Source organism: Vanessa cardui, chromosome 6 (assembly GCF_905220365.1).
Source record: "Vanessa cardui chromosome 6, ilVanCard2.1, whole genome shotgun sequence".
Classification (NCBI taxonomy): domain Eukaryota; kingdom Metazoa; phylum Arthropoda; class Insecta; order Lepidoptera; family Nymphalidae; genus Vanessa; species Vanessa cardui.
In genome coordinates this window covers 9,816,009-9,839,294 of record NC_061128.1, presented here as the reverse complement: position 1 = coordinate 9,839,294, position 23,286 = coordinate 9,816,009, and the positions used below count along the sequence as shown (strand labels likewise).

The window sequence follows — 23,286 nt, the reverse complement described above, 5'->3', positions numbered from 1 at the left end:
ACGCAATGTCACGCGTGAAAGTATACCGACCCGTCTTATAATTGTTGCTTTTTTATTCCAATAGTTTTATCAATTAATTCGTTCATTCACGTTTATATTGATCGGAATTATGTATTTGTGTGGAATATCGGATTTTTTTCGAAGACAACGCCCATCCGTTGAAAGGGTAAGTTCGTTATGATATTTCAAATATATGTCACTTGGAACACAATTGGAACACGTCTAAACATTTAAAATCGATGCCATTTTTTTTTAATCTTTGTCAATAAATACTCATGAAAAATTATAAGCTAATTTGTGTCAGTTTTACTGTCGTTTTATGATATTGACATTATAAATTTAGTTTAGTACGTAATCTCGTTTTAATGTAATGTGTAATAAGTGGTAAGGCGTGTTTTTATTGTTTTTTAGTATAGCAGATGTGGGGTAATTAAGTAGTTATTTTTACAGTGTAGCGCAATGTCCCACCTACGAATATTGGGATAATATTCTTGTTGATGGAAATATTTCAGCCAGAGATTTAAAATATGTTTTATTTTACCTTCGCAAATATAATAAACATAGGAAAATTATTACAAACAAAATAATCATACCCGTTGATACATATCTATTTATATATAGCAATTAATTAATCTATTTATTGCATTAAATTATGTTACATGAATTGTTTGTTATTTTTACGGGTTTTTCACGTAATATTATCATTATTATATCATTATACTATTTTATATTTCCAAGTTGAATGTGATTAATAAATTTTTGACTCTTTTGGTACTAAGATTCATTATACTTTACTTTAGTCAAAACTGATTATGTGTTTCACATCAGATTAACCGTCAGTTTGGGTAAATACGGTTAAAAGACGTATTATCTTAATTCGTCGTTTATTGTAATAAGTTTTTTTTTATTTTTATTTATCAATATTTCAAAACTGGTGCGAACATTTTTTGTCGTAGTCGATATAAGTACTTACATTTACCATTTAAATTAAAAAAAAACATGAATCGGTTCTCATTTTTAGTTACAATTTAATATATTATTTATATTTTTAATAATAATAACAGAACACTTTAATGAATAAAATATTTTCTAAAAACGTTAGTATGTTAATTAAATATAATAGGTATCTTAAATCAGTGGTTTTACCCAAAATAGTATCAATACGTGTCTTACCACGCAAGTTCATTCGAGTATAAAACGGTTTCATCAAAGGATTCCATTGTAGCTACTGGTTGATTATGTTTGCTCGGATTATTACAAGATACGAATATACAAATATTGCTAGCTAAACATAATACATACTGTTCGTTATTAAGTACTTAAATATATTAGTTTGTCTAATTTAAAAATTTATCACTACGCAATACAAAACAAACAATTTTGACCGTTTGTGTGCCTTTCTCTCTGAATACAATAAATTTAATAATAACTTGAAGAAAATATTGGATTAGACGTGTTTAGGAATTGTGAAATTTGCTGTAACAATACAATGATCATGAATACGTTAGAAAAGCCATGCCAAATTGAAGCTTTACTGGCGTTTGCCATGTAAACCAGTAAATATACTTGGTACCAGAAGTACAGGTATTAGGTACTCTATTAACGTTTTCGCTCTATGTGAAGCTAGGAAGGGTAGTAGCTAAATAAATGGGTACCTAGTACTAACCACTCTTCATAATATACTCTAATGACAAACAACAATTCTTTTAATATTGTGTTTCGGTTCGAAGGATGAGTAAGCTATAATAGCTATACCAATTTACAATTTTCAAAATTTAAAAGGTTTATTTTTAAGACTAAATTAATAAATAAATAAATAATTAATTAATAATTCATTAGAAGAGTACATTTTGGAAAGAAACCCCTGGAGTTAGGCTTGGGTTCCCCGTTCCATGATAGGGCTAATTACTGTAAATAACAGTATTGTAAATTTGTTTATACGAGAAGAGCAACTATGCGAGTTTTTCGCCGTTTATTCTCGCTAGAAGCTGCTTTCCGAAATTTTAATTTAATTGGTGATGATTCAAAAACGCTTCATTGTGAAGTTTACTTGAATAAGATTGATTTGATTTGATTTAGGTATATGCACAAGGGACATCATTACTTAGTTCTCTATGTTGGTGGTCCACTGGAACTTCAAATAAAAATTAAAATTTCTAACGGTGCCAATGCCGACGGACGGTAATGACTTTCTGCTTACCATTACGAAACTTACGAAGCCAGCACTTAGACAATTTTAATTCGATTTTTAGATCTTTTTAATGTAGGGACAATAGGTCTCCGCGTGCGTCATAGTCGTAATGTTGCCACAATAAAATAAACGGCTCCTGTTATAGCATCGGTATTTTAAAACGAGATTTAAAATACAACTACAAGATGTTCTTAAGATGTCAACAAAAGTGATGTAAGAGCGTGTGGTTGAGTAATATTATATAAACAATAATAAGATATAATGTGACATTTGGTATTTTATTAGTATTTTTGGTATTAATTGTAATAAAGTTTCGAATTTCAAATGAATATTCCTTCAAAGTTCCATTACGCAGGATCCTTCAAAGTTACGTTACGCCTAGCGACGTAGAAATCGCAGGTTACATCCCGATCTGTTTGTTTATTTTCGCACCCAATATAAGACAATCTTATTTAAAAATTAGCATTTTCTTGAATTCAATAGTCCAAATAAAGCTGGGATATAACAAAAATAAAACAAAAAGCATATTTATATGTATTTAAAGATTAATTAAATAATAACAATGTTTTATGAAAAAAGTTTTGAGCTAATAACTATTTTAAAAAAAAAAAAACGATAACGCGCGACAAAAACTTTCACCTCCGCAAGTTCTAATCTGATCCAATTTTAAATGTCAGATAATTGTGCAACGCGCTGGCTACGGCTCAACACTGTTCAGTAGACCTGTCTGAAACACTAATTCAGTTCACGCCTCTTATCGGGACAAGCGTGTCCCGCTATTTCCGCGAAACACGCGTTACGATCAAATTTTTATAAAATTTTAAACATAATTAAATCGTTTCTGATTATATATGAGTGACATGCCTGGATTGTAATCTTCGTGACGTTTCAATAAAAAAAACTATACTACTATAACTATAATGGAAAGAAAAAGGTGAAAATTGTGTAAATTCTAGAAATACGATTTTAATTTTGTTGTGTTTTTTTATTTAAATTTTCTTTACAGCTCACAGTCACATCTGAAATTTGTTTAAAATGTATTAATTAATTTTATTTATTAGGAGAAGAAATCTACGGAAATATACGTCTTATTTTTTTTAAATAATACATAATTTGAATGCGTTCAAAAGTAGTTTCTATATGTATTTCGGATCTTAGAATAAATAAAGTTTACGTCTAATTACATTATGCTTTCCCTAGATGCGTGACAAATAATCGTCAACAGTGCCAAAAGTAAAATCTAATTTAGTCACTATATATTTTTTTATATTCAAAATATTGATGTCAAAGACGTTGACCCCAATATGCGATCATTGGGCTATTGTTCTTTTTTTAATTCGCCATTTTTAGTTAGGGTATACCTGAGAAAATGAATTAATCTCTAGTAGAGAAACATTTTTTTTTAAAGTTCAGTGCAAAAACCCTTTGTTTTTTAAATTATGTTTAGTTTTGTTTGTTTCATTATAGAAACATAAAAACTTTTTAGATTAATTAGTTTTATTTACATAAAACTGTTCTATAATATTGAAACTCATGTACACTGAAACACATACACATGAAAAAATACGATACTATGAATGCGTAACGCAATGAAGTTGGTTTTCTCGTTAATACTACCAGTGTAATTAAGATTTTTCATAAATACTTTCATTGATCAAGTATCATCGACAGGAATATAGATTTGTATAGATTCCTATAAAGTTACTACTATTTTTACAAGGTAACAATTCATCAAATTTCCAAAGATGTTTATCATTTATTTCCATTACTAACGAATGTAACAATATTATATTAAACGTTTGTAAACATCGTCATTTCCAAGCTGCTGGATGAATTTAAATTAAATATTGATTATCCATTAGGCAGTGTATGTAATTGCCTAGGGGCTTCTAGGCTAGCAAAACTTGTTAAAGCCAAACATTCTACCATTTAAATATGTTAATGACATACCTCTATTACATACTAATAAAATATCAGTCTAATATAACTTCATAAGATGGAAAAGGGTTAAAGGCCCCAAAATATGCATTGCCTAGAGGCTACAAGGTTAATACGATACAGAGTGGAGTACCTATCATAAGCTAAGGGGCAAAATATTTTTGGTCATAAATTCATTGCTTGCTCGTTGTATTTTCTTTTGCTAACATTTATTTTGTAATTCACTGCATTCTAATAGCATCGCATCGCATAGCATCTAACTACCAGTTTTGAGGCTGATATCTTTAGAGAATGCGGAATGTTAAGGCATGGCCCTAATTTTACTAAGCCACAGCGTCGATTAGTATATATATATTTCATTCACAAATCAATTTTTGCTATTATTAAATTTAATAGACGCCAACAAATGTTTTATTAAAGTCGTACATAACACCACACAAACTCACATTCCATTACAATCCACGCTTTGATTCATAACTAAACGGATAATTTTTAAAAAGAGGAATTCGTCCATCCCTTTTGCGCGGTTTGAGTACCGACTCTCCTGACCCAGCGGGCTACGAACTCGACAGGAGCCGGCGCGCGTCACTCAGCGCTGAGCAACGACGGCGCCTGAGCTTGCTCAGGACATCGAGCATCCCCACTTCGCTGACTCCGGTGAGCCACATTTACCATTTGGTACCCTGCCCAAGAAAATGTTGCCATCAGGTATTAGAATTTAGAAGTCCTCGTGTGTCCTGTGATCGTCCTAACAGTTTTGTTGTTGTTTTCATAAAACTTACTCTCTTTAAAAATAATTTTATTAATTTCGATTAAAATAATAATAAAAAAGAAACATAAAATCTGAAGATAATTGATAAACAAAGAACGTATCTGCATGCTATATATTACGTGCAGCAATTGTATGATAATTTACGCGAGAGTCCAATTAATTAAATATAACTTGTTTTCAACGAGACTCTAACTGATAATAATTATTTTAATGTTTGTTTGTTTGTATGTAATAATAAAAGCTTAGCTTTTCATAACGTTAACGTAATACTAAGGCTTATATTGAAGTACTAAGATGAAGAAGTTGATATTTATTATTTATTAGAAGCAGAATAACGTAAATTAGTCATTTAGTAATCCTGAATTAAGCCTGCCTTTGTGTACTAATCTCTACCATGTGCTTAAACTATATCAAAAATATTATGAACAATTTACCTCTTATATGACACACACTAAAAGAATAATTTGGCCAAACTCCCGTTTGCATAGACGATAAACTATCTAAGATATCTTATACATACTTATTAGTAGAAACTTCGTTTTATTTAGTTAGTCCCTTAGTTCGGATATAAAAAAATATATACTTATCCCAACGTAGACTACATTAAGCGCGTGCTTTCAAAGTTGCAGAAATGTTTTTTTCTGGTTTTCTTAGCTTTCTTAGCAGAGAAAACTTCTGGTGACAATTTTATCTGATTGTCTATGCTTTTGATGACATTCATGGCACAAATAAAAGTTAATATGTAGAGAAAGATGTATATTCTTTAATTACAAATTATAAATGTTACTTTACAAATACGCATCATAATATAATTATTTCATCTATATTCAAATAGTTAATTTAGTCTATACATGCAAATCGCATTAGTGTACTATTTCATACTTTGCCTAGAAAGCCAGATTATAACATAATGCGAAACCATACAAGATAATGTATCTATTTCCTATTTAACGCCAAAGCCGATTGTCTGTGTAAATAAGGTTTCTATCAAATAATTATATATAAATAAAAAACAGAATATTAATAAAAAAATCAATTATATACTAAAATTACCATTTTCCTTTATTTATGTATGAACTTAAGTTGTATTACTTTTAATTTTTAATAATACTACGCGTAATTAGGTAATCCTTTCTTTCACAACAAAAGCTTAATAAGTAAGTATCTTATAAAGTAAAGTAAAAACAACAGTTTGTCATGTTAATCGGTTTTTACGTAAGGACACATCTCTGGAATATAAGATGTATCTAATTCCACAAGGCTGAACCAATGCGAGTTGGAAGTTACACATGTATCATTCAATACCTGCAGGTTTCTTATAATTGAGTACGTAAAATTTCAGTGACACTTATCCGAGTTTGAAGCAGCAACTTTATCTAACTAAACTAAATCTAAGTTAGATTGATGTGTCTAGACACTGACCGTTTTCGACTCGATATATTGTATGTATTAATATTTACGTTATAAATAAATAATAATTCATCGCCGGTTCTTATCGATCAAATCCATGTAATCCATATGTATCGTGTTATAAAAATACTTTTTCTGTTTCTCTTTTTATACAGTTGGTATTCTGTAAGCAGAACTCGATGTTCGGGCCTGATGTTAAGAACTTGAATGTGATAGGCGACATTGACAGACATTTGACATTCAATAATTAAAAAATTGACAGGATACACACATTGAAAGGACATACCACCGTGAGTCTTTCGATATTTCGTGAGTGAGATTCGAAATTTATATTATAGTAGTTTACGATTGATGAATAAAATTATTGTGAAATTCAGAATTAAGAACAACCTTAGAAGTATATAAATAATAAAATATTTAAGCACAATACTAGACTGACCATCTATACTTAAAAAAAAAGAAAATAACGTATTAAAAATGATTAGTATTTTAGTATTATTTTAAATGATGAAATAGTTAAATATGTTAGTATATTCCAATTTGAAGGGTGAGCAAGGTAAAAAAGAAAATAGATTCTACAGAAGAAAGCAGTGACTTAATTCATCGGTACATGGTAGTCATTTTCTGATTACCGCTTTGTTAAAAATAAAGCAAAGGAGTTATCAAACTCCCAGTCGTCGTAGTATCAATACAATTGCATTGTCTAATATTACTTAGAAAGTTGTTTATAGCTGCATTAAAAGTCCATTATATTGTACAAATGTTTGTCGATCAAACAAATAGATACCCAGTTAATGGCATTGACGGACCATCAAACTGCGACGGACGATTAACCCAAATATTCAAGCTCAGACTAAACATTTACAGCGGTCGGTTTGCGTGGCCGTAACGAGTATTCGTTGGCTTACAAATGCATATTGTTTAAGTTATTTCGGTCTATAATAGCGTGCAAACTAATAATCTTGTTAAACAAATCACATCATTAATACTCCCTCCCCTAATTAACACATATCGGAAACGACTAAACAGTCGCTATTAAATATTTTACAGCTAACGGAAATGGCTTACGTTTTAAGATGTTAGGTACGTAACCAAAACTTTCATAAGACAATGTTTCGTTGTTTATATTCCAAAAAGTATTGGTATTTATTTTGGCTCACTATTAGGAATATTACTCGGCCTAAATTCATGCAACTCTTGTACACATTTCATCCTATGACAGAACGTTTATATCCAAACCGAAACAACCACAACAAATACAGAACGATGCGATATAAATCACTCGGAGAGTTGGTAATGTTTTCTTATTGTAGTAACGTAAATCGTCAGGGTTGGTTGTGACGTACGTGATGACTGACGACTGACGTGTGATAAGAAACAGCAAATACGTTGAGTTTTTTGAAACTGAATATTCTATTGTGTTTTATATTTAAAACGAGCTATATGACGCTCCGGTTTTGTTCCTGGCTCAGGTTAGCATCACCTGAGCATATGAAGCGTTTACTAAAGCTTTGACTTCTTCTCGTAACAGGTTTATTTTTCAGTAAAATAAAAAATAGTTACATTTATATGATTAACAAAATAATCTGTGAGGTTATGAAAGGGGCTTGGTATTGGAATGATGGCTTTGAATATAAAATGCCAATACAGCTTCAGCTTGTTAATATCAATTAATATTAGTATTTAAGATTTAAGTTTATATGTGTAATCAGGAATTCATTACTTGATTATTGATCAATTAAGGATAGGATATAGGGATAGGGGTAGGATTTAAATAGTTAATAATTGAGTATTTTTCTCTGAAATTGATGGTTAGGCTTAGGTTAGGTTTTGTCTCAATATTCGCTACCGAAATTCATATCCTGAAAGAAACTCTTTAAATCGGTCCCATTCATTGGTTACATTGTGCCAAAGGAACGGTTCTGGGTTAGTGCTATAGAACAGTCACTCTGGGCGCCAGATGTCAATGAACGTCAAAATTCGAATAAGAATTTAAACCAAATTTTTTTTTCCGGCAGCTTAATATCTTAGAAATTAAGAATTGCGTGGCGAAGACTTGATTTAATAACCAATGTTTTTGTCTAGATAAGTAGCTGATACAGATATGATGGTTAGAACTTAATCGATGAATGTCTATTTTAATACATCTTGAGAAAACTTCTTTGTAGCAGCCTGTATTTCCTTTGTATCATGCTATGTAGCTATGGTGTCAAAAGATGACAAAGAGGAGCCGAATTTTGGAAATACTTTATAATATTAAAATTAGTCAAATTTCATATTAATGTAATTGTTACCTGTTTTTATTTATTTTATATAATAATGCTCAAGCTATTTCTAATTTGTTTTAATTAACGTAGAGTTTTTAGTATATTTTTAATAATTAGTATGATTAAATTAATACAGCTATTATTTCAAAATCCAGATTGAAAGAAACTTAAAAAAACATCAGACCTTTTTTCCTGAAATGCTTAAATATTCGAATACAAACTAAGCTCTTCTAGAATTAAAATAATACTATACTTTTTAACCGACTTCAAAAAAAGGAGGAGGTTCTCAATTCGTCGGGGCCTTTTTTTTTTTTTTTTTTTTTATTTTTTATGTATGTTACCGAATTACTCGAAGATGGCTGGGCCGATTTTGACAATTCTTTTTTTGTTTGAAAGGGCATGTTTTACAGGTGGTCCCATTGTCAGGAGATCAGGATCTGATGATGGGATCCTGGAGAAATCGAGGGAACTCCTCAAATTTTATAGGCAAACCTATAGTGATTTCGGTTTTATTCGAAGTGCCTTGGTCATATGCTCACGAAAAGTGACATTTGATGAAGTGGAACTGATGATGAAGACCACAACTGGTAATCAGAACCTATTAGTAAGTAACTATTTTACGGGTTTAGTTCTATTTCTTTAAGATAGTCGTCAAGCAATTGATGTTAGTACACATGCCTATGATGAAGTCTAGCTGATGGTGGACTACCAGGAGAACTCCTCCATGATTAACGGCATTGCATCGGGAAAAATTGGTATTGTCTAATTGGCGATAAGCAGTTAACATTAGGCTATTGTAACTTAGGTAACGCTTAATTTGAGTTGCAGTCCACATCGTATTGAAACGGCGTTCGGTTATGTTTAGAGTCGAAAGCCGAAATGTACTGAGTATAATAAAGTGAATGACAAACACTACCAATTGTAATTATAAATAGCAAAACAACACTGAAAAGCAGTAAATAAATTTTTATAAATAAAAAAAAACCGCCTTCAAAAATGAACTAAAAAGAAAAAAATAATCAGTTACATCCATAACCAATTTACGATTTTTTAATCACCCTTTGAAGTCGGTGCCAACAAAGTTAATAAATTCCTATATTGAAATCATTTAATTTGTATCGATAGTAAGGTTTGTCTAATGGTGTCATCTATACAATAAATAGATTTAGTTTTTGTATGTATGTATTGTGTATTATGTAGGTACCTATATTAGCAATGTAGGCACCGACTTTGAGAGGTGATAAAAAAATCGTAAATTGGTTATGAATGTAACTGATTATTTTTTTCTTTTTAGTTCATTTTTGAAGGCGGTTTTTTTTTATTTATAAAAATTTATTAAATGCCTACTTGGAATATATTATGATACAAATCTAAAAAATAATTATAGCAGAGGGTACGACGCTGATCGAAAAAGGTTTTATATATCATCTTATTATTTAAGTAAATGCGCTACTAAGTCTTACTCGTTTTAAATTTAGAATAGTACGTAAAAAGTGTCATATTTCATTTTCTTGTATAATATTAAAAATTACTCTTGTTAAATGTTGATCGAAATCCGCTTTTATCTGAGCACAATAGTATTATTTTTATAACGGCTGTTTATTCGTCTGTCGTTTGATGTTTTAAATGTTTCAAATAATTTGGCATGAGATTATAGAGCAGAAAGATAGACAAACGTCGCTTTAACTGCGTACCTCAAAAGATTGGCACGTTATAAATTGCAAGCGTTTAATTATAGACCCATTGACATTATACAATAACAATGAATTTTAATTCTATTGTCAACAATTCGTGCGTTATGTCAATTTTGAAGAAAAATATTATGGAAATATATTAATAGTCCAGGAATTTTAGCACCAAAAATCGGTCCGCTCTACATAAAATCCTTCTACGTGATTTTACGATTGGATTATGTCGGAGGGTGCCCCCCAAGTATAAAACCGAGTTTCTGTCGTCCGAAACCGCGAGCGTTAACTTTTCCTCCTATTGTTGATATTTTCCGAGATATTTAAGTAAATAAAAATCAAATTATTTGTTTTTGTAAAAGTAAATCAATAAAAAAGGTGGGTAATTTTATTTTCTACAAAAAAGATCTTTTCGGTTTTTGACGTAAAACTTACCGTTTCCGAGATATATGCGAAAAAACGTTTTCCAAGATGGCGGCTAACGCTCGCGGTTTCGGACGACAGAAACTCGGTTTTATACTTGGGGGGCACCCTCCGACATAATCCAATCGAAAAATCACGTAGAAGGATTTTATGCAGAGCGGATATCTAAAAATCTTGGACTATAACGAGTATTTTTTAGTTTTACTATTGTCAAATTACTATGCAAAATCTGCAGAAGTTAACATTTGAGCATTGCACCCATTTCGAAAATATCTTAGTATCATGCTCTGTAGAAATATCAAAACGCACAGAAGATTAAAAAGATAAATCCATTTGTATATATTATGTATATATTATGGAATGATTCTATTATTCTCAATATTAAAATGAGTTCTCTTTAAAATCTTATAAAATTTTGACGACCTCCGTGGTCGAGTGGTGTATACACCGGGTTTCATGGGTACGGTCCCGGGTTAGATTCCCGGCTCAATTTAGAAGGTTTATTAGTTTTCTATGTCGTCTTTGGTCTGGGTATTTGTGGTAGCTTCGTTACTTCTGATTTTCCAAAACACAAGTGCTTTAGCTGCTTACATTGGGATCAGAGTAATGTTGTTGTCCAATATTTATTTATTTATTTTAATTATAGATTTTGGTTTAGTGTCATGTTTATTGGAATATATATACGTCGTGTGTCTATTGGTTATGTAGAAGCTCATGATAACGGAGATTTCCTGTAGAATGTCTCAGTAATAGCCTGAGTTTGAAAAGTTAAAAGTTGAAAGCATGTGAATTTCCCTAGCTGCTTAAATGCGCCTGAAAGTTTTCTGGTCGTGTCGGATTTTTCGTCCTAGATATAGTAATAATAATAAAGATTTATTGGTCAAGTTGCACTACAACACAATAACAATCTTTTTCACATATAAAAACAGTATAAAAAACACAATAAATTAAAATTACACAAAAAAAAATAATATTATAATAGAAAAAGGGAAGAAAAAAAAAATTGTGCTGCAGTACAACAATACCAAATGGAGATTCGCTCAGTAAAAGAAGAAGCATCAATGATGCTTCTAAACTGATTTTCAGCGGTCTCCAGAAGGTATGCGCTGACAGCTGTGACACAAAAAAAAATAGTAATAAAAGTAATACAAAGCAAATCTAAACACTAAAAACAAGCAAAAAAAAATCTTACAATAATATAACGAAAATATTAAAAAAAAAAAAATAATAAAATGATAAAATGATAACATGATAATGATGATGATATGTTGTTGTTGTCGAGAATATAGAGAGACCTATGTTTGCGCAAACAATAGTGCTCATATATCCTGCGTAGTTAGCTGGCTTCCCATAACATTGGTTGCCAAAGAAATCTGTCAGAATAATATCATTATCATATGTATATCTTCACAACACGGTTTATTTACTAAAACAATTTTTTTTTTAGTAATTATTGAAACACCGATTATATTGAAAAGAATCGGCAAGAATTTCTCACTTTTTAATTCAATTTTAACTCTTTCTTTCTCAGCATTTATTAATTTGTTTCTTTTTAATAATTATTTCCTACAGTTACTTTATTAAAGTCCTATTCATTTGGAAATATATTCTTTAAAATTTATCCATGATACTAATAAAAGCTATTCTCATTTAGCTACTAGACTTAGAATACTTTTTATTGATCGCTATTTAAAGAATAAGTTGATGTCTATCATTAAAAAGTTCACGTTTTTAATACTTGATGACGAAAACAATATGGAAGTGAACATTGACCATGATTTCAGCATCGTTGATCGCAATCACACACAGACAATCGTTTCTCAATTAAATTGTAATATGTTTCAATTCACTCATTCATTGCATTCAATTTAAAAGTGTTCTCTTAAAAGCATACGATGACTTCGAATAGCTGAAAATATTCTGGGTTACGCTGTACCTATCGACGCTTTACAATAGTTTTTAGTTTGCGCATACTTATATTTATTAATATTATTTTTACGTGGGCTGTCGGCGTATCGAAACGAACGGCGTGATGTTTAAAATTATGGTTTATAAAGTTATCAAATTTACGATAATGGCGTTCATGCCATTAACGATCGGAAGTTAAAATGTTCACCTGTTTTGTTCGATAGCTAATAGATATTATGATAGATTACCTCTGCTCCAAGTTTCACCTGAAAAACCAAGCTTGGCAACACCAAGCTCTTAGTATTATTGTTGATTGGAGTGACGACTTACGCAAGACGGCTGGCAGGAGCTGGATGCGAGTAGCCCAATAACGATCTCAGTGGCGTGCAATTGGAGAGGCCTATGTCCAGCAGTGGACGGAAATGGGCTGATGGATTGGATTGGAAAGAAAAGTTAGTTTCATACAACATCATTAAATTATGTATTTAAATTATTTTCAAAGAATTAATAATAATAATAATAAAGTAGGAGTTGGATCTGAAAGATCTGTCAAAATTTGGTACCATTACACCTCGAACTCAGTGTCAGTTTTATATTTTTATTTGTGTCAGTTTTGATTTAATTTTGTACAAAGCGTGCCAAGGCCTGCCATTCAGCATGAAGTTTAAAGCCCATTTCTTTGACTTTAACCGTCGCAACATTATATTACAACTTACGTTTTGATCGTCGTCACAGTTTCCATAACAATGTTATATATTCTTTGATATTTATTTGTTACTAGGTGTGCCCGCGACTTTTACGCGTTTGTATTAAAAAAATATATATATAATTGGAGCCTCAGTTACTCCTTATTATATCAGTTATCTGCCAGTGAAAGTACAGTTGAAATCGATCCCCTCGTTCCAGAGATTAGCCGCAACAAACAGACATACAGACAAAAATAGTAAAAAATTTTATTTTGGTGTTCGTACCGTGTATACATACATATGCTTTGACTAAAAAAGGGCAACTTTAATATTACAAACAGATATTCCAATTTTATTATATGTAAAGATATAGATTATTCTTTTCTTGAAGGTAATTTTAATGATATAAATTTTGAATTCTAAGCTTAATTAGAATCCATCCATCCCTTCCAAAAACAGGCATATTTAGTTTTGCCTTTTTTTGCCTTTGCCTTATAAATTAAAATGTGTGTGTGGTAAAATGAATGGTGAAATAGTGTGATAGGTATTCATTATTAAATCCTCTTTTTTAAAGCGGTACATTAAAAAAAGCATTCAGATCTATTACGTTCCGCATATCTATCGAAAACTAGAATATTAAAGCATTAAAGACACGCCCACAATGTTCATTCTATTTAAAGGTACTCGCTGAGACTTTATTGATACAAATTGCTGTTATTTTTAGAAGAACTTCATTAAATTATGGATACATAGATTTTATTCGTTTATTTTGCTTACTTATTTTAGTTTAATTTCTATAACGACATGAGTACCTTGATCAATTCGTGTTTTTAAAGTAAATAGATTTAAATACAGCGACTATTGGAAATATATTATTTATTAACTATATGAATAATACCATTGATTTAAACATTTATTTATTGTCTCCTGTGCAAACGTCGCGTCGTAAACTATGTACGAAGATTGCGTAATAAATTGACAAGCCCACAAATTAGCAAACACTGATAAAAGCATTCATTTATAATTACCGTAGCCTTTTCAGGATATTTTAAGCCACATATTCCTGCCACATTATATCCCGTCTCATCTCTGTTTACTTATTTTTGAATTCCTCAAAAACTCGCACGATTGCACTCCTCGATCTGATAATATAGTGTTGTCTTTTAAACTCCTTATGATTCTTCTTCTTTATACACGAAATCCTATTCCGTCCAAGCAGTTCGTGTTTGGAACTCTTTACCACTTGATACATACATCCACTGAAACGCTTAAATAGTGAAAGTCATGCATATTAGTATTATTATGAATACCATGTATACAGTAAATATAGAAAAAAATGTCTCTTACCCAACGGCTCTCTGCAATAGCTTCTTACCGATTATAGTTTAAGTATATACCATTAGTTTCATTATTTATTAATAAATGTATACTTTTATACTATTTCTTGGTGGTAGTGCTTTGTACAAGCCCGCCTAGGTAGGTACCACCCACTCATCAGATAATTTACCGTTAAACAACAGTACGCAGTATTGTTGTGTTCCGTACCAATTACTAACCAATTCCATAAAAATAAATCGGTAAACATATTATTCTCCATTCTATTTTCATAAATAATTGAATGTCTTAAACCACTTCTTAACGGTATTCAATATCAATGTAGGTATTTAGTTTCTAGCTCCATGTAAACTAATGTTATCTTTAGATCCACATAATAACAGCAATTCTATGCAACGAGACAGGTTATAAGTATTTTTAACCTCTATTAGTGAGGCGACCTTGTATGTATTCTTGTGTTGGAACAATTTGAAAAAAATATTAAAGTTTTCTGAATAGTGTGATAATAAAGTACTTATCGTGTTGTAAAAATTAAAAGAAAGAAATAAAAGAAGCGATTTTTATAATTGTATTGAAATTGTTTGGTTTAAAAATAAGGTTCTCGATATGAGACCGTACTTATATCACTTTGTTTTTCGTCCATCTTTCTACAAAAATCATCATCTGAATCACATTAAAAATCCACTATTTAGTGAAAATATAAGTATAAAAAAAATTGATAGTCGTAGTAAAATCAGTTCGGTAAAAATACTTTAATCTAAGAAGCAATACTTCTTAGGATAGAAAAGAAACATGGCGGTGTTGTTATATCTAATCCGTCTGCAATTAATGAATCGCCAGAAGTGTATTAAAATAACAGTGTTTTAATAAGCTCCGGGCTAAAGATAATGATATTAAAATAATTACCTAATCAATTTAAGAAGAAGCGGGACTTCTTTCTATTTTTTATCACCAGGATTTTTTATGAGAGTCGAGTAATTTTCCTCAACCTAGAAAACATTCATAACAAACGTCTCTAGATAATTTTATACAAAATTGTCACTTTTGTCTATTTGGAAATTAAACAATGAGATATTTTTTTAGATCTAACACGATTGTTAACCATAAAGAGTCTTTCAAATACTCAGAGTTTTTGTATATGCAATGTCATTCTTTGTCTCGCAATAACACCTACAAATCGTTTCTGAATACCTTCTTATAATGTTTTAAGATATAGCAACCCTATTTTAAGTGCCCGTCCTCAGTGTACAGGAAATATTGGCACAAAGTAGTGGCAGGAAATTGCTTCCGATAAGTCATCTTGCCTAGTCTTTAGTCAAGCTAGTTATATCTCTGTACAGCTATAATTGTAAACACAAATTAGAAATCCAACGCTGAAATAAGGCGTAACATTTCAAAATACTTGGGATTTCACAATCACTACATTTAATAGTTTCTTCTTGCACTTAATAGGTACTATTCGTAAAGAGTTTTAGTGGTGTTTAACAAATCTGTATAGAACAAATTCCAAAATTCAACTATTGGCTCACACCAGCGATTCCTTCGCTCGCGATTAGATAGACCAAAGATTAATTCAAGGTCACAGAAACAATGTGCTAATACACAACATACGTTATGCGTAAACCGCTACTAACGACATTTTAAGTATTCATAAATAAATCGAATCGAAGCGTAGTTTAATCAAGGAGAATGGATACAAAACGTGGATGCTGACGGACGACTCTGGTTCAAATTCAGCGCTATCCTACTGGTAGATTCGAATATGAGATGGGTATTTTGGCTGTTACTTTTCCTACAGCAGAAGAGGTGACCCTTGGAATATTAATTTGTTAATTTTTTGACAGTTTTAACATGTTGACAATAATTTGATTTTGGCACCACGTTAGCGTTGCTATTACCTAAACCATAAAATAATTGACTTACCTTTGGCTGCCAAAAATATTATGAAAGCAGTATACTTATACCGTTATACATTTGTTATGTATGTTGTGATCATTATATAAGTATGGTAGTGACTCCAAGCGGGAAAACTCGGAACTATTTACAAACGATACCAAAATACACTCATGGATAAATCTGAAAAAAATACCAATGAGGCAAATTAGATGGCGTCGCGCACGTTTTCTGGGGTTAAAAAATATTTTAGAGTAGTGGTAAATGCAAGTTATAAAAATCTCTTAAAATTTAAAAACAATAAGGAGTTAATTATTGTTGACTACCAGGCAGGATATATTAGATACATACATATATAATTGTATTTAACTAACATGACTTTGTATTTTCAAATGTTGAAAATGAGTAACTATTGGGTTTCTTGCCGGTTCTTCTCGGTGGAACCTACATTCCGAAACGGTAGTAGCTTTACTTAATATAGTTGTTAAATGACGATTGAAAATTCATGTAAAATCCTACTTAAATAAAGTTTTTATTGGATTTGATTTGTTTTGATTCATTCAGTTTGGTTATCCATGAATGTATGAATATATTAATATGGATGAATTGTATAGATGGTTTAAAGTAAGAGTCGTCATGGCTACAGTTAAATCTTAATTGTTTTTTGGATAAAAGTTATCACTCATTCTATTCGTACTGAATGCATTCCCGAATCGTTCATCATAATGAGTCATAGCTTCGTATTTTCGTAGGATCATAAGTTTTTATAGTCTATTCACAGACCTAGACACGACCAGAAAAAGCTTAGGCAAAGACCAAAGGCTTTACATACTTACCGAGGCACGAGATTGTATTTATTTCCAGCTTTCAAACTTCGGGATAAAATTGAGCATTTACAAAAAAAAAACACTTTTTTACCGCCCGGGGTTTCACCTCAATACCGCTGAAGTTGCAGTTTATAAGTTATCCACTAGACCACGCGGCAGTCATAATATAAATATGTATTTACCAAAACTCCACATGGAGTTGATGTTTCACATTCTCTATACATTTATCAGTAGCAGCTGGCGGCTTAATGCGATTGTGTACTAATTACAAGCGAGCTAGGTATCCGACTTCCGAGGGACCATAATTAGTGACCTACTTTTGTAATAAGGCAATACTCTATTTAGCTTCGCTTATTTGTAGGGGTAGTTATCGTCACACACATTTTAGTTACGTTCTTAAATAAATAGGACGTCAGAAGTTTTTATGTCATTTGAGGTTCCTAGAACTGGATGTACTATTATCGTTAAAAAGTATTATTAAAATTAAATGCATTTTTGATTAAATTATTGTTGTTAATTCAATATTATTATTGAATTAATTTATTATTTTAGTGCTTCTTTAATGTATAATGTTGAATGTATAATGACGATTTGTAATTCTGAAGGTGTATGTTGTTAAGTCTCTGCATTTATGTTTAATCATCTGCAATTAATAAAAACGATATTTATTATATCTTAACAACAATAATATCAATCAACGCGTAGGTACATTTTATAGCAGAACCAGTATAGGAACTGGGATCGATTAAACATATTTTGATCCTAATGATGGGTTAACTAAAGGTCGCTATAAACAAATTTAACACATAATTCATCCGTATTTTCAGTTAAATTGTATTTTCGTTGCACATTTTTATATATTTTTATATAGTAATACGCGGTCAATGGTTTTTAAGCGTATCTTAGATAATAACACAATCTAGTCCGCGGTATACAAATGACAGATAAATTTATTAAGTTTTAATGAACACGTTCTAGAAATTGAACAAGACCGTGGGTTAAGCTTAATCGAATTTGCTCTCCGAACATCGTCACTTTTAATCAGTTTCCTAACAACAAACATAATTAATTATAATTAAAAAAAAAAAAAAAATGTCATATGTGTTTATTTCATCTTATTAGGTTGTATTTAACAGTTCAATGAAATTGTGTTACAACTTATATATCAGATTAATTAATGTCATAATTAAAATCGTTTTAACACGACAACATATATTTATACTTTTATTGAATTAACAAAAATTTAATTATTAAATATTCGTTTTAGCCCACCTTTATTGGGATGACCTATTTCAAATTAAATGGTGCTTAACTTTTGGACGAAAGCATAATCGAATACCTAATAAGTCCAGTGATAAGAATAGCTAATTGAAGGTACATAAAGTCCATTCCAAGTCTAGTTTGACTAAACACATATTACACAAGACATAGCCTATATGTGCTACTACTACATATAGGCTACTAATAAATAAAATCATAAATGGCATGGAATACGTAGTATTACATCTAATTACTTTTTGTTCCATTTGCTGTCGAAACGCTTGGCTCTTGGAGTAGTGGTGCGAAAAGCTTCATCAAAAGTACAACAACTCGCCTCATTGCCTCCACTGGTGACAGGAGGGCTGGTTCGTTTTTAGCCCAGAGGATCGCCCAACGGGAAAATGCTGCTAGCATTCTTGCCACCATTCCACGCTGTCAAGATTTATACAGTGACTAGTTTTAGTTCATATATATATATATTTAAGCATTTAATTTACAATAATTTCTTCTTCGATTGGAACGGGCTATAGACGGTTCATCTTGTGGTGCTAATTTATTGTGGCTAATAAGCAAATATGCTCGATTTACTACAAATAAAACTAATCACACAAAAATCACCACAGAGTGAACTACGCAAAGGCGTGCGGCGGCTAGCGTGCAAGTGCATGTCCTTCGAACGTAAAGGTACGTTACGGAGGTACCTACCTACTAAGAAATTGCAAGGGCGTGGAGCACTATATGTAGGTTCGCGACTATAGTAAATACGCTCTTAGCTTATAAATAGACGTTAATGGCACGACATTATTACGAGTAGCTATCTAAGCTAATTGTAATTTTTGACAGCAAAATGATTTGAATTTCTTTGTGGAAGAACTTCAAATTCAGATATGAAACGATCATTCTAAATTTTTTTTATTTTTCACAAATAATGTTTTACTCGATGTCCATGAAAAATATTTTTAACACAGTTTATTAATTTGTCAATGAACATGTTGCCATATTGAAAAAAAAATTATAATGATTAACAAACAACGTGAAAGATAATCGTCTGTAAAATACAGGTAAATAATACTAATTCGCATAATATTTAATGCTAAGTATTGTATTTTAATTGAGTCTTACAGATAGTTGTAAACGCTTAGTCTTAAATATATTATGTAGTTGATATACACGACAGCATTTAAGGTAGTTATGAACAAATCACACAAACGGGTAATTCATAACGTATAATTTATCTCTTCAACTTTAAGCCTTCTGACATTATGACTATGTTTAAGTTAGCACAAAATAGTAGTTACGCTTGGCCCTTGGAGTAGTGGTGCAAAAAGCTTCGTCAAAAGTAGGTATTATACCTCGCCTCATTGCCTCCACTGGTGACAGGAGGCTGGTTCGTCTTTTGCCCAGAGGATCGGAATTGCGATTCAATGGGGAAATGCTGCTAGCATTCTTGCCACCATTCCACGCAGTCAAGATTGATAAAGTAACTAGTTTTAGTTCATATGTGTATATATTTAAGCGTTTAATGTTATTAATTATTATGTTAATAAATGTCACGTGCTAGTTATGCATTGTTATGTTTGATTGTAAAATAGCCTACCTAATATTTAAGTTCTCCTAAATCAAGTCATCCTTTCTATTTTAGCTGTCACTAGAATTTCATGGTGAGTAAAAAAATATCCCGAGAACACTAGTAGCAATTTTTTTTATTGATATTCATCAAAATCAAAATAAACTTTATTCAAGTGGGCTTTTACAAGCACTTTTGAATCGTCATTTAACAATTAAGTGAAGCTACCACCGGTTCGGAAAGTAGATTCTACCGAGAAGAATCGGCATGAAACTCAGTAGTTACTCTTTTTCAACATTAGAAAGGCAGACAAATGGTATATTGAAAAAAGTGGCTAGTTTCGGCGATTTCTTTAGTTGCTTGCACGAGATCGCTAATGTGCCTCTTACGATGGAGCGGATATGACTTTTATGTCAAATTATTTAATTTATAGACACACGCACAGGACTCATTGATACAGAATGTAGCTGTTGTGGCTGACCACACCTAGAAGGGTCTACATAAATTCTTCGATTATAAAATAATCTCGCTATCCCATCTATTTAAGGAGTTCACAAGTGAGAAATTTCAGGGGTTAAGCTCCTTAAAGGTTTCCATTAACAAAATGTCTCTTGACCGCAACCGAATCGGAACCTATCGTTGTTAATTAGCGGTTTTCCTATTCCATTAAACACGACAATCTAAATGTCAAACGCCAACAGTCAAACGCCAAAATTCTGTAAGAGTAATTACAGACATACAGAATTATAGAGATTTTTTTTTCAAATATAAGTACGATTTAAAAAGTGTCATAAATTTTATATCTTTGTACAAACATGATTGTACTTGTGCGAAGTTGATTGTATGCATCTATAACTGTGGGTTTATATACTGCGTTTGAGCACTTCCTACATTTTCGATTAATTATCTACGACTACATCATTTGATAGTGTGGTAAGAGCCTAATAGGCAGCTCGATCCTCTTGGCTCGCTGCTCTTAAAGTCTAGTACCATCGATGAGATAATTCTTAGTACAGAAGTAAATACCTATTATGATTATCTTCTCGGAATCTATTTATCTCATTGAGTAAAAGTCTATGTGACCAATTTAAATATTGCAAGGATAAAAAATAATATTACTAAAATCCTCAACGACTTTAAAATATATGTAATAATGATCATAAGGATATGATATACATGTTATTATTAAGGTTTTGTATCAATTATTTTGAATTATAAAATAAACGAATTTCTCTTAATATTAAAGAGTATTAAATCCGATTGACAAAAACATAAATGTGGACACTCGCTTGACTTTTGTCTAATATAATGTTTTGAAGCTTTTAGTATCGGAAATAGAATTTAAACGCAACATGTTTATATTAAAATAGTTTGAATGCTAGTTTATTATTTAGAAGTAAAGATTCAACATTTGAATCCGATTGTACTCGTATAAAGTATCGTTCACGCTCCTACGTATTCCTCCGCCTTGCATTGCATTTCAAGCTCGCATACGGAACACTCGCGCCGGGTTTTTAGGCAATTTGTAGTATTGTTGTTTTGTTGCTTGCAAGTGTATTCTAATTATAAAATTATTTTCCGTATTGTATTACGTTTCGGTTAATATGACTGACGCCGACGAAAAAGGGTTTCAGGTAATTTTTAATGATTTTTTAGTATATTTTGTCGATTTTTATCAACTAATTATTTGTGTTATTCAAATAGATATTTTGTTGTTTTAGGGTTCATTTATTACTGTTTAAATATACATCTTTTCTCATCTAAGGCAATAATTTTTGTTTTATTTTTTCCAATTAAATATCTTTTAGGTACTCGTTGATAGGAATAGCAATTTTATACAGGTTTTTTATTCAATAATAAATAAGATTATATATTATTTTATATAATTGATAGATTTAGGTTTTAATACGTTTCGTAGTCTAATAAATTAAAGGTTATATTTATAAGAAAATATTATAAAAATTTAATTTTATCATGAAGTTTACTTATAGTAGCTGTTTAAATAACAATCGTCTTAATATTTAATAGATAAATATTTACAGGAAGCAAATCCCTTATCCTTAATTAATTTACACATTTTGTCAGTGATTCCAAAACTTTATATACAGATAAAATAACTAATACCCATATTGACGAGTCTAATGAGTTCTGTTAATTTTTTCATTTCGTACTGTGTACTTTTGCGTCATAGATTTTATTAATCTTAGTGTGTACTGAGTACTGGCGTTGCATCTGTGAATATCAATCAAGGTGTAATTTTATGTGTTTTTATTTACAAGCTGTGAGCATTGCATCTCATAGAAGTACTCCTATGTACTCTCGAGACATTTGTTTGATAGCAAAATGACAAATGATCTGTTGTTATAGTAATTTTAAAAACAATGTAAATGTACCTTTCACGGCGAGATTTATTAGTTGCTTGATGTTTTGTTTACTTAGTAATGCTAACTAAACTATAAATTTAAAAGTGAGTTTGTTTGGTCTTATATTTTAGGATCTTCACTACATAACCTATCGTTATAGAATTTCGGCAAACATTTTATTAGTTGTATAGATAGGGTACAATAGCGGAGTTAACCTCCGCTCGTCATCCGACTGCAGAAGTTAGTCGTTAAATAATCGAGTGGACTGATTTTGATTAAATTTTTATTGTGTGGCCAATTTTGTTGAACATTTATGTAGTTTTAATAATTAAATGGTTTCCACCATTTACTTAATCTACCATTTGCTTAAGTGACGAACCAGTGACCCGGTTCGTTTATACTGAAACCGGGAGGTCGCGCTATGGTCATTTTATGTTTTTTAATAAAACGATTTTTTATTTCTCCTTTACGTTTTGGGAGGAATAATAAGTAAAGATATAATTCGTTAGCACTTTTAATAGATTTTGGTAAGTGGGATTCATTAGTTAGTAAAACTACTTCAAATATCATATATTTTATTAAATAAAATTATTGCTTGCCTGCTTTATATAATTAGTAATTATATAAAGCAGGTGACACGATTTATACGTATTAAGATTTGTTAATTTTCAACTAAAGAAATTGGATTTGTGTTGTTTTTTTATCAAAGAGTTTTAAAATCAAAACAGAAAACAGAAAATTTCGGAGGAAGTAACAGATAA

General features: G+C 30.9%; 1 protein-coding gene across 7 annotated transcripts in view; it reads left to right on the top strand.

Annotated features, from left to right (window-relative positions):
* LOC124530467 (uncharacterized protein ZK1073.1) overlaps nt 1-23,286 on the top strand; it is a 42,968-nt gene continuing 19,682 nt past the window's right edge. The window contains exons 1-2 of one of the 7 annotated variants that reach the window (XM_047104640.1): nt 2,923-3,125; nt 4,630-4,837. In XM_047104640.1, coding sequence (XP_046960596.1) covers nt 3,112-3,125; nt 4,630-4,837 — 222 coding nt within the window. In that variant the 5' untranslated portion in view covers nt 2,923-3,111. Of the gene's footprint in view, nt 167-2,922; nt 3,126-4,629; nt 4,838-21,594; nt 21,797-23,286 lie in introns of those variants that run through there. The other 6 variants (XM_047104642.1, XM_047104644.1, XM_047104643.1 and 3 more) reach the window with 6 other exon arrangements.